Source organism: Eptesicus fuscus, chromosome 13, assembly GCF_027574615.1.
Source record: "Eptesicus fuscus isolate TK198812 chromosome 13, DD_ASM_mEF_20220401, whole genome shotgun sequence".
NCBI classification, from domain to species: Eukaryota; Metazoa; Chordata; class Mammalia; order Chiroptera; family Vespertilionidae; genus Eptesicus; species Eptesicus fuscus.
The window spans coordinates 54,622,995-54,636,212 of NC_072485.1; the positions used below are offsets into that span (position 1 = coordinate 54,622,995).

At 39.8% G+C, this 13,218-nt stretch overlaps 1 protein-coding gene across 3 annotated transcripts in view; it reads left to right on the forward strand.

The window, feature by feature from the left end:
• The first annotated feature begins 1,981 nt into the window (after window positions 1–1,981).
• GTF2H1 (general transcription factor IIH subunit 1) overlaps window positions 1,982–13,218 on the forward strand; it is a 34,910-nt gene continuing 23,673 nt past the window's right edge. The window contains exons 1-3 of one of the 3 annotated variants that reach the window (XM_054725014.1): window positions 1,982–2,437; window positions 4,328–4,470; window positions 11,008–11,176. In XM_054725014.1, coding sequence (XP_054580989.1) covers window positions 11,023–11,176 — 154 coding nt within the window. In that variant the 5' untranslated portion in view covers window positions 1,982–2,437; window positions 4,328–4,470; window positions 11,008–11,022. The remainder of the gene's footprint in view (window positions 2,438–4,327; window positions 4,471–11,007; window positions 11,177–13,218) is intronic. The other 2 variants (XM_054725015.1, XM_008149000.3) reach the window with 2 other exon arrangements.

Below are 13,218 nucleotides of genomic sequence, written 5' to 3' on the forward strand. Positions count from 1 at the left end.
CACCCCGCCTTTCAGGCCCAATATAAGTCCCACTTCCCAAAATTCTCAAGGTGGAAGAAGATTCAAAGTGCATACATATTAGTTGTAACCTGGACCTCTGGACATTTTCAGCACTGGAAAAGGAATGGTTCCTCTCTTGAAGCTGCCCATTCTACTTCTCCAGCTCTCAGTATTATAAGGTCTTTTTTTAAATATTGGGTTGAAACTTGATCACTTATAGCATTTACTAAGTATTCCTAACTGTGGATTCTATAGTTTATGGGAATAAGTTTATTCCTTCCAAAACAACCCTTCAGTAGTTGAAAAGTGTTATCAGGTCTTCTAAATATTTAACATTCCCAGCTTTCCAATCATTTCTTACATGACAATATCCCAGTTCTTCTCTGTTCTGGTCAACCTTCTACACAGGCACTTTAGTTTACCTGAAAATGTGTTGCCTAGAACTGAACATAATACTCCTTTAGTTAAGATAACAGAATAGAGTAGAAACACTAACCTATTTGATCTCAACACTAAGTTTATATCTTACTACCTAAAATAGCATCAGATGTGTTTTTAAAATTGCCATACCACACTTTGATTCAACAGAGCAAGTAGTCAACTACAACTCAAAGAAATTTTCACATAAAATGGTCAGTACCTACCTAGACAGAGAATTGAGCTCAAATTGAAAAGTTGCTATTAATCAAATGTGACAATGGATATAAAAAGTACCTAGAAATTTAAAAGCTCTGTACAAACAAGAACAGTAGAATGTTGATAATTGTTAAAGCTGGATTATGTGTACATGAGGGTTCATTAAATTATCCTATTTTTATCTATGTGTGAAATTTCCTGTAAGTTTTTTTTTAAAAAAAGCTCTATATAAACCTTCAACAGCTACCCTTCTTACAGGAACTATGATCTTATCCCTATTTCTCCAGCTTCATCTTCCATCTTATCCTCTCTCCTCTTCTCCAACTACACAAAGCTATCTTTTGTTCCTCTTTCACTCTGCAAACTTCCTGTGCCTCCAGAATTTTAATATAGGCTGTTTCTTGAACCTCCCTCCATCTAACAAAATCCTATCTTCCTGGAAACTTAAGTTTAAATATTTCTTCTGTTAAGTCTGTCGCACCTCCAGCCTAGAAAAAAAAAAAAAAAACTAAGCAAACAGAAGGGGGTCATAAATGCTTACCAAAGTTAATGAAACAAATTCTTGAGGGCTTTGCTTGCCCAAGGTCACAGAGGTCTTAAAAGGTAGAGCTGAGACTAGCATCCACTTCTCCTGAGTCCAAAATCTAATCACCTTTCCATTTTGCTACAATCGAGTAGTAGGATCAAGAAAAAGTTTTCTCATCACCCTAGTACTGTATTCACTTTGCTAATGAACCAGCGTTTGCTGCTCACACCAAATCCAAATCACGGCATTCTCTTTTTCGCATGGGAGAGGAGGCAAAAGAGAAGAAAGAAAGCAAACGTTGAAGTTATTATGTGAAGGGAAAGTAGGAGATTGGGTCTTCCCACAAAAGAAGTAATAATCAGAGAACTCTTCACCGCAGACAGCAATGGCGACTCACTCAATTCACGCACTCAAGTATGCCTCGTACCCACGGGGGAGACAGTCCCTACAAGAAAACCTCCCCGCCTAGCGGAACTACTAACTTGAACAGCTAAACTCTAACACTGTCTTCCTATCTTAAGGGGCGGAGCCTCGGTAACCAATTCCCAAATCCAAGTCTCAGCCCTGCACCACCGCTATCTCCAGGACAGCGGCCCCCCGATTTGCAGCGGTTCACACCGTCCCTCCGGGCTGGGCGCCGGACACTCACCACACACTTAAGAGGCACCCTGCAGCTGGTCTCTCCTGTCGCCCCGCCCCTCACTCCTCCCCGCCCAGGCTTACGTCATCGCGGAGCGTCGCGGACTCGGGGACAGCGCAGTTAACGGTACTTCCTCGTCACGTGACGGGCTACGCCCCTGCTTCCGCGTGGTCCCTCCCCCCTCAGGCCGCCATCGCAATTACGCTCTCTGCGGCCTGCAGTTAGTGGGCCGCTGCTGGCCGAAGAGAAAGCGCCGACCGGGACCGGAGGAACTCTAGGCCAAAGGGGTGAGCCAGCCAGGATCCCGGGACCCTTCACCGCTGGAAGCCGGCGAGAGAAAATGAAACAGGCGGGTTTCGGCGGGGGAGGGAGGGAACCAGCGGAAGGTGTCATGGCGGCCGTGCTCTGGGGTCACGTGCTCCGCAGGCCCGCCTTGGCACTTCCGGTCACGTGCCCTCAGAGTTCTCGCAGCCAGCGATGGAGGCGAGACCCCCCAGTAACAGAGGCGGTGGCGGAGGCTGCGGCGGCTACTGGGTTTCAGACTCTTCCGGGCAGCGTCGCTAAGAAACGCAGCGGAACTCGGCCGGACCCATCCCACTTTCTCACTCCCTGCCCAGGGCCGTAGCTCCCACCTGGTAAGTTTAGACCAAAGAATGGGAATGGGTGGGTAGGTGAGTTGCTGACAGGCCTGGGGGCCGCTGGACGGCGCGGATTCTGCCCCTTTTTCCTGTGTCCCTGTCGCAGTCCCCACAACTCCCACGCCTGCATTCCGGGCAGCCCGTTATTATCCTGAAGCGGGGAAGAAGCGACCCTTAACATACTTGCCTCCAGGAAGCCTACCCCTCTACTGAGAGCAGGGACCAGAAGATTCACCCAAAGCCGGGACCGGACGGCTCATGAGAATGAAGGACGTGGAGGCCTCCCTCGCAAGGGAGCCCTTCCCGTTAGGAAATGAGCTGTTAAGTCTTTCGGTTTCTGTAAGAGAAAAAGCTTTCACCTCAGTGCCTGCAACACTGTGCTTCGCCTGTCAATCCTACCGCTTTTAAAACTTGAACTCGTGTGCCAGTCCACACACCCCTCCCAGTTTTGGACTGTGCCCGATTTGATCATCTTAAAAATAGACCACCAACACAGGGGAATACGTAATTATTGACTAAAGAACGTTTATCCAAATGACTCTCAAACATCCGTTTTAGGGCCTGTGAAATGGGGAAGGGGAGAGAGATTTTTTAAAGAGTAACCCTTTCCCCATTAGAAGATCCAATTTTAAAACATACAAAAGCATAGTGCTTTGACTCCAAAAAGAAGTGGAACAATTCCTCCCCATGAAATCTTACCAGGAATCCTAATATATAAAGCAAAGTCAAAACTAGAACAAATAAAATGTCACAGCTGGAGGGAAGATAACCTCTAGTATCAGGCCTATGGCTTGCAGAAAGACTGGGCTCTAGAGAGAACTTGTACCTTTTAGCAGACCTAAATCCCTCATTTGGAAAGAAGGAGATAATTTGGGGCCAGTAAACCTGTTCTGCTACCCTCAGTAAGCCAACATTTAGCATTGCAACAGATCGAAGGGTAATACTGAGTCTCTGCTAGGTAGTATTAAGTACATATGGTAGTACAAATGTAAAAAAAGAATCCATGCAAATGTAAAGACAGCTTTTTAAAAATACTAGGGAGATTGTTGCAAAGAGACAAGACTCGGTTAAAAGCAGTGAACCAAATGATCAGCTCCAGTCAGTTATGACTGCTTCCTGTGTGCACTGCCCTGGAGACATGTCTTCACCTACTGGTCTGTCTGTCCACCTTTTAGCCCTGTTTTTCTGTGCTGCTGGTTTTTTCCCCTACCATTGGAACGTTGCCCAGTGTGCCTTCTGCTTTCCTAGCATTCTGACCACTTTTTATCTCAGAGATACTGCTGCAAGAGGCATCTTGTGTACCCTTCCTCCTTCCTCTTTCCTACCACCCCTGGCAGTGTCAAGCATCCAATAGACCCTCATTTCCCCACTTTGATTGCCAACTGATTGTTCTCTCGACTTTGGTATTGTACTCTTGCATGCAGTATTTATGAGTTAATATGAGCATGTCTTTCGCTCTGTCTTAAATTTCTCTAGCATTTTCTCTTCCTCTCCTTGGACAAGTGCTCAGTCTTAAAATTGCTACATTAGTTATTCCCTCTTAATACTTGCTTTATGTGTGTAACTATCCTTAAAACAATACATTTAGGTTATTCTTTACATGCTTCTAAGGTCTTATTCCCTGTAATACTGAGTTGTTTAAAAAAAACTTGGATTGCCTAATGGCAAACAGCATTCCAAATCTCCATTTTGTATGCAGCAGGTATAGCAGCTCTTTTAGAGGGTGATAAGGAGTTTATATTTCACTTGTTACTTTTTTTTTTTTTTTGCCCCATTTACCTCTGCTATTGGAAAAGGGGATGTAGGTAATGGAAATGTAGAGATGCAGTAATTTAAAGATGTCTGCTGAATATTTTCAATTTCTTCCTATCCCTGTTTCCTTATAAGCCAGTTATTGGAATCTATGAAGAATGGTCCTCTGATTTGTGAGAAGAAAGTAATAGTGCTTCCTGGAATTTAGCCGCAGATGTATCTGCAAAGGTTTCTTGTGTCTTACCAAGATTGTATCCTTTTAATAACAAAGATCTTAAGTAGGTATCATAAATATTTATTAAACTCTTCCTATAGGCCAAAATAGGCTGCTGGGTGCTTGTATTGCACTGAACACAATACAGTAGTCTCTGCCCTTCTTTATGAAGCTTGAATTGTGTCAAGGAGAGATCAACATTAAAAGAATTACTTCAAAAATTAATTATAGTTGTGATAAGTGCTATAAAGAGAATAGGAGACCTTGCCTAATAACTTAGAGTAGGAAAAAAATGAGTAAAAGTTAGTTAATGGGAAGGAAGGAGAATGCAAAGGCTCAGTGCAAGGCATATACATTTAGCTTGAGGCAAGTAAATATTTCACTGAAAATGAATTAATGCCTTTACCGAAGGATATTGCTATTTAAAGAAGTCTCATGGCAGATTATTTCATAAAGTAAATCTTTTAAGTAAAATCAGATCTTCATCAAGCCAATTTGTTTAAATGTAACTACAATATTTCTCATAAATGAAATATTCTGTGGCTCTTATAGAACTCTACTGGGAAGTTTTTGCTACTGAAGGAACTACCTTCAAGAAAAGTATAGAAGCCAAAACCGGTTTGGCTCAGTGGATAGAGCGTCGGCCTGCGGACTGAAAGGTCCCAGGTTCGATTCCCGTCAAGGGCATGTATCTTGGTTGCGGGCACATCCCCACTAGGGGGTGTGCAGGAGGCAGCTGGTCGATGTTTCTCTCTCATCGATGTTTCTAGCTTTCTATCCCTCTCCCTTCCTCTCTGTAAAAAATCAATAAAATATATTTAAAAAAAAAAAAAGTATAGAAGTCAGAAGTTACTGTAGGATACCCCTACTGGTTCTATTAAACTTCCTGAAATTGGTCATAGTACAATTAAAATTGCTAACAGATAACCAGGAAAATTTGACAAGCAAACTTTATTCTCAAAGTTCCCCCTAAGTGGATTTTCATATAAATGGTTTTACATGCTTTATACCGGGTGGCGCAAAAGTTTGTTTACAGTTGTGAGTATGAAAAAGTTCATTATTATGTTATTATTATATTAATTTACATATGAACAACTGCAAAACTACTTTTGTCCCACGCTGTACATAGAAGCTGTGTTTTTCCCAATTGATTTAAATAGCTAATAAAGTCAATTCTATTCATCTAATTTTTCCTCCACTTCAGTTTATCTGTCTTAACTCATCTTTTTACCTTCCATCTCAGAAAAATTTTTTTACACCAAAGCTAACACTTATGTGTGCCTGTAACCCAGTTAACTGGAGACTTGCTCTATCAACTGTTCTTGCTCACTGCTTTTCCTCCATATATGAACATACTTAAAATTATCTTATAGTTATCTGCTTATCCTCCCTTCCCATCTTTCTCAGATTTTAATTCATACTTCCTAAAATTCGATTAGTGTGGTATACAGTCTAATTTTACATAGTTTATTAAAATGTTGATACTTACGTGTTTATTAAAATGAATATTAGAAAATGAATATTATTTAATGTTTCCATAGATGTAATAAATTTTCCTTTATGGATTAAATTTTTAAAGCTAAATAAAATAATTGATATACATATGTTACAGAAATTGAAAATTGTTTTAATTCTTACCTATACTAAGACACCTAACACTTTTCCATGTTTTCTTAATAAACATACATTTGATGGGGATACACTCACAAAGACATTTTTTTTTCTGCAAAGACATTTTTAAAAACTACTTTTCTCATTACAAAATATATATTTATTGTAGAAATCCAGAAAACAAAAGGTATGTTCAGATCTTCTGTAATCCTGTCACTGTAGGTAACCACTATTAAATTGGGTATATATCCATTCCTCCAATTCTAAATGTTCACAAAATAGCATAGTGGAACTCCAAGGCCAGTCTGACCCAGATTGAAACCCAGTTCTGCTACTCCTTGATGTATTGGGAAAGTACCTTGATTTCTCAGACCCAGTTTCCTTTATCCACAGAATGGAACTAATAATAGAACCTGTCTCAGGATTGTTAACTGGGAACTGAATGAGATAAAACCTATAAAGAATTTAGTCTAATACCTGGACATATTATTAAGAATTCAATAAAGCTTCTCTTGTTTGCTCAGGGCAAATTATGACACCTAGACATGTTCGCTTCTCAAAAATTATACTTTAAACTTCCCCTCCAGAGCTGGAAGAAGTAAATGCTTTAAAATTATATTTTAAATTGTTCCTTTGGGAATGAAAACTATTCATAACTTTAGAAATGGCATATATGTGGCATTTTTTATCACTATCAATCATGGGATCTTTCCTTAGAGTCCTTTTTGGCCTCATATCCAGACATTCACACTCAAGCCTCTAGCATTTGGGTTGGGCATTTAAGATTCCCAGGATTTAGAAGAAAGGTCGGAGGGCACCAGGCTGTTTCCTAGGTAACAAATTAGCCATATATACAAATGACTCTCCAAGATATGGAGAGCATTTGAAGACATTTGATTGATAAAAGATGGGGAAAGTAGCATCTGAAGTATTAAGTATTAAATTTTCAGTTTTGGGTTGTGGCACATTGCTATCATGGTGGCTGAGGAGAAGGACTCAGCTCTTTTGAGGCTTACAGAGCAGCAGCTCAGGCTTCTCTAACAAGGAGGAAACAACCAGCTGGAGGAGACCAGTCCCAGGGCCCTGGATCCTGCAAAGGCAGTGGGTGGTTGTGGGAACAAGACAGAGAAGTGGCTACCAGGACCCGTAAGCTATTTTGGAGCCTGACTGGCCCAGCCTTCCTCTACAGTCTGAGCAACAGACTAGGAGAGGCAGTGTTAAGACACCTGAGAAGCCTCCAAAGGAATTCAAAATGTGGAAGTCAAACTGCACCACCTTTGGAGACACACTACTGAGAGGAAACCTCCCCACCCAGAGCTGGATATGGCAATAAAATGGTCTAACATATATGACAGTGGTTCTCAACCTTTCTAATGCCACGACCTTTCAATACAGTTCCTCATGTTGTGGTGACCCCCAACCATAAAATTATTTTCATTGCTACTTCATAACTGTAATTTTGCTAGTGTTAATGAATCGTAATGTAAATATCTGTGTTTTCCAATGGTCTTAGGCTCTACAGCAGCGGGTCTCAACCTGTGGGTCGTGACCCACAGGTTGAGAACCGCCAGCAGGGTCGCCTAAGACCATCAGAAAACACAGATATTTACATTACGATTCAGTTATGAAGTAGCAACAAAAATAATTTTTTTTTATTTTATTGATTTTTTTACAGAGAGGAAGAGAGAAGGATAGAGAGTTAGAAACATCGATGAGAGAGAAACATCAGCTGCCTCCTGCACACCTCCTACTGGGGATGTGCCCGCAACCAAGGTACGTGCTCTTGACCAGAATCGAACCTGGGACCTTTCAGTCCACAGGCTGATCCTCTATCCACTGAGCCAAACCAGTTAGGGCAGTGAAAATAATTTTATGGTTGGGGGTCACCACAACATGAGGAACTGTATTAAAGGGTCATGGCATTAGAAAGGTTGAGAATCACTGATATGTGAGGACAATGGTGATGATATCCCAGGAAACAATAAGAAAGCTAGAAGGGAAGGAGATGGTGGAGTCAGATTAAAAAGATGAGCATACTTCTAAAAACCATATAATAGCCCTAGCCAGTTCACTCAGTGGTTAGACACTAACCGATAGTGTCAGCCTGTAGACTGAAAGATCTGGGTTCGAGTCTGATCAAAGGCATGTACCTAAGTTGCAGACTCGATCCCAGCCCCAGTTAGGGCACATGCAGGAGGCAACCAATTGATGTGTCTCTCTCACATTGATGTTTCTTTCCGTCTCCCCACTCCCACTTTCTCTTAAAAAAAAAAATCAATGGAGAGGAAAGGTGGGGGTAAGGAGGAGAGATCAACGAAAGGACCTCTATGAATGCATATAAGCCTAACCAAGACACACACCAGGGAGGTGAAGGCATGAGTGGAGGGGTGGGGGTGGGGGGGCAATGAGGGGATAAGGACACGTAATGTAATACCTTAATAAAGAAAAAACAAAAGAAAACACCACTTTAATTTTTAAAAATCCATGGGAAAAATATCCTTGGGTGAGGATTAACCAAATAAATAACACAAGGTAGAATCAGGAGAACCAACAGAGAAGAAAAAGTAGAAAACAGCAATGACAAGAATTTTTGCACTGTGAAACTTACCGAAATGGTTTTGTTTATTTGGAGGTTTTGGGGGGCAGAAAAGATGATACTGTAAATTATTGTAAAACATCATCTTCATGAAAGTGCATGTTAAGTATTTCATGAACTTTCCACTGTACAATTTATTTGTTCTTAAGAATTCATGGTGATTTGTGATTGTGAATTGGCATCACTTGAAAGCATTCTTGCTAACACAGAATTGGTGACATGCTTTAAGTTTTGTCACAGCCCTAGCTGGTTTGGCTCAGTGGATAGAGCATAGGCCTGCAAACTGAAGGGTCCCAGGTTCAATTCCGGTTAAGGGCATGTACCTTGGTTGCAGGCTCTTCCCCAGCCCAAGACCTGGTCGGGGCTCATGTAGGAGGCAACCAGTTGATGTGTTTTTCTCCCATTGATATTTCTCTGTCATTCCCTCTCTCTTCCATTCTCTCTAAAATTCATTGGAAAAAATATCCTCGGTGAGGATTAAAGAGAGAGTTTTGTCACATGTTGGCATGCCAATGTTCTGTGAGCCTTTAAAGTAAATATATTGTTATGTACTGTTAACTTGTAGGGTGCTACTCAGCAGTGTCTGTACAGGGTAAATAGATCATGAAAATTAAATTATTGAATATTGCTATTACTGCATAACATTAACATTTGAATATATCTGTGATAAGTACCCTTTTTGCCATGTGATTTTTTTTTTTCATTTTTAGAGAGAAAGAAGAAGGGAGATAGAGCAATTTGTTGTTCCACTTATTTTTTTTAAAATATATTTTATTGATTATTTTACAGAGAGGAATGGAGAGGGAGAGGGATAGAGAGTTAGAAACATCAATGAGAGAGAATCATCGATTCAGCTGCCTCCTACACACTCCCTACCCGGGATGTGCCTGCAATCAAGGTTCACGCCCCTGACTGGATTCGAACCTGGGACCCTTCAGTCCGCAGGCCGACGCTCTATCCACTGAGCCAAACCGGTTAGGACTGTTGTTCCACTTATTTATGCATTCATTGGCTGCTTCTTATATGTGCCTTGACTAGGGCTCAAACCCAAAACCTTGGCATACGTGGGCAATGCTCTAACCAACTGAGCTACCCAGCCAGGGCCACCATGTGATGTTTTAATAGTAGGTAATACCATTTAGGGAGTGATTCCTGTGTTCCAGGTGCATACATTATCTCTGTTCCTCAAACAGCCTAGTAAAGCAAGTGTTAGTAGCTTCATTTCATAAGGAGAGATTAACTTACCCAAGGTATCATAGCTAGTGAGTAGTGAACTCGGAATTTAACTCAGGACAATTGAACTACAAAACCACCTATCCAACAATCAAAATTTGGGAACTACAATTGGCATCTCTTCCAGGTACTCTACTGTGGTACTCAGTGGAGATTCCTCTCCTCGCCTCATTACTTGTCTTACTGTACTAGTTGTGTATTCCTTTATTGTGAAAACCCACTGTTTGCTCAAGATAAGGATCTTCTACAAAGAGATACCAAATGTAGCAAATGAAAATACACAAAATCCAGATAAGTTTGAATTTTAGATAGACAACAAATTATTTAATAAATGCAATATTTGGGAAATAGTTGCGCTAAAAATTGGTTTATCTGAAAATAAAATTTACCTGAGCATCTTATATTGTATCTGATAACCCTATTTCTCTATGCTTTCTCTTCACAGCTGCTATTTTAATACTTTTTACATAGTAATAATCAAGAAAACAGGATTGTAGTCAGGAAGATAATCTTTGATTTGACTATTACAGTCCAAAATGCAGTGCCATTATCTGTAACATTTTGAATAATAAAAAGGAGAAAAAATTTTTGACTCAGTTTTACTTTTTTCAAGCATACTGGAAGAAACCTAGACCAAGAATTAGGAAATGTGCATGTGGTTTCAGCTCTGGAAGTGGTTCTGGAATAGTCACAGAAAGCCTATGGCCCTTAGTTGTTTCAGTTGAAACAATTTGAACTAAATATTTATTAGACCCCAATTATTTATTGTAATTCTGAAGTTCTACAATTCTAAATATAGATTACATAAAAGACCTCATATTTGTAGTCAAATCATACATTTTAAGAGTTTTAAGAATATAACTGGGAAAAATAAAAATAAATTTTTTTAATAAAAATAATTTTTAAATAATCTGATTAGCATTTGTGGGAATGGTTTAAAAACTGCCAAATATTATAAACTTACGTAAATTCACACCTATGGTATGAAAAAAATGGAATTTGATTTTAAGGAATAATGCCATATAATTGTATTTTCAACTTTGAATGAGAGAAGTGATTTTTCCCCCTTCATTATTAGTTTAGGTTTTAGATTTGGAAGGGACTTCAGAAGTCAATAAATCAGATCGTAACTGAAATGTGAACTCTGTTTGTCTCCATTAGCACCTTCTAGCCATCATGGCAACTTCATCTGAAGAAGTCTTGCTGATTGTAAAGAAGGTGCGTCAAAAGAAGCAGGATGGAGCTCTATACCTTATGGCAGAAAGAATTGCTTGGGCACCTGAAGGCAAAGATAGATTTACCATCAGCCATATGTATGGAGATATTAAATGTAAGTCATATTTGTTAGTAATTTTAGAAGATTGCTTATAAAAATCTTTGTGGTTTTTTTATTTTAATGTTCCAAAAAATCAGCCACATAAAAATAATTACAAGTGGGATTACTGAATATATATTAGTCTATAAACTGCCTTTTGCACTTAAAAGAGTGTGTATATATGTAAAACGTTACATATGTAAATTTACCGCATGTAAAGATATCTATGTATATCTTTTTTTTAATATATTTTTATTGATTTCAGAGAGAAAGGGAATCAAGCCCATAATCCGGGCATGTGCTCTGACCGGGAATCAAACCGTAACCACCTGGTTCATAGGTCAATGCTCAAACTCTGAGCTACGCTGATTGGGCTATCTATACCTTCTCTTAAGCGTTGCATAATAATCCACCAAATGGGTGTACAATTATGTACTTAACCAGTCCTTTGTTGAAGGACATTTAGGAGGTTTCCAGAATTTGTTGTTGCAGATAGTTTGTATAGATCTGTGTACTAAACACCTTTGTGGGGTTGTATGTATGATGTATGGGATACATCTCTGCACTGGCTTTACTGATTCAAATGGTTCATGCACTTAAAATGTTGATAGATGATACCAGATTGCCCATTAATAAAATTGTATCATTTAAGCAAGTTGTCTAATTAATTTTTAGTTATGTGGCTATTGTCTGTTGAGAAGATATTCAATTTTATACTGACTATAGATGAAATACAGAGCACATTATTTCTATATTCTTTTTCTCTTTCCAAATTAGCAAGAATAACTTTGAAATATTACCCAAAAGGTTTGCTACTCTATGGCTCAATAGTAATTAGGTTTAAAAACACCAAGCGACGCCCTGGCTGGCTTGGCTCAGTGGATGGAGCGTCGGCCTGTGGACTGGGGGGTCCCGGGTTTGATTCCAGCCAGGGGCACATGCCTGGGTTGTGGGCTCAATCCCCAGTGGGGGTCATGCGGGAGGCAGCCAGTTGATGATTCTCTCTCATCATTGATGTCTCTATCTCTCTCACCTTCTTCCTTCCTCTCTGAAATCAATAAAGAAATAAATTTTAAAAAAACAACAACAAGCGAATCCTGAGATTGAGGACCTTTACTCTGAAAGGGAGTTCTGCAATTTACCTAGCTAAAGATCTTGAATAAGAGTGACTCCAAGGAAGTCTGGGCAACAAAGTCCTTGACAAATTGTGGTTATCTTAACTGTGACTATTAATATGGATTTATTTTTTTCATGGATATGAGATTCTTCACCTGGATAAAAATGTGCATAAATTTCAAGAAACATGACACCTCAAAAAATAGACAACTCTCAACTTAGAAGTGCTCAGTTTACAAATGTCCTTTGTGTACGAACAGTTACCCAAAGAATCTCTACTTGTTGCTGGAAATGGCCAAAATCTTCATCTTTCTCCAATGAAATAATTTAGAATCTTAATTTTCAAACGGAGATACTATTTAAAATCTATCATATTTCAGTACTGCCTAAACTATCCAGTCTGTCCACTATCCTGGTAGCATTACTTCCTTATAAAACTTTGTTTCTGTGGAAAAATGCCTCACCAAGTTCCTGATAATAGTCTTACAAACTATCATTTGTACTACAATAGACTCATAAATTAGGAACTTCCTGTATTAGCAGGCTAGCCCTTATAGATTTGTAAAATACACTCATTGTGATACCCCCAGTGTGCAATAAAGAATATGCCTACCTCCTATGTCTCCACAATTCTAGGCTATGGGGGAGGAGAACACATACCAAAACCTAGATCTGCTGCACCAGATCATTTTTCATTTTAAGTTGAATATTGATAGAATGCCCATTTCTGAAACTATTGAAAGTTATCCTATATAATAAAGAGGTAATATGCAAATTGACCGTCACTCCAACACACAAGATGGCCGCCCCCATGTGGTCAAAGATGGCTGCCCCCATGTGGACACAAGATGGCCAGCAGGGGAGGGCAGTTGTGGGAGATTAGGCCAGCAGGGGAGGGAAGTTAGGGGTGACTGGGCCTGCAGGGGAGGGCAGTTGGGGGC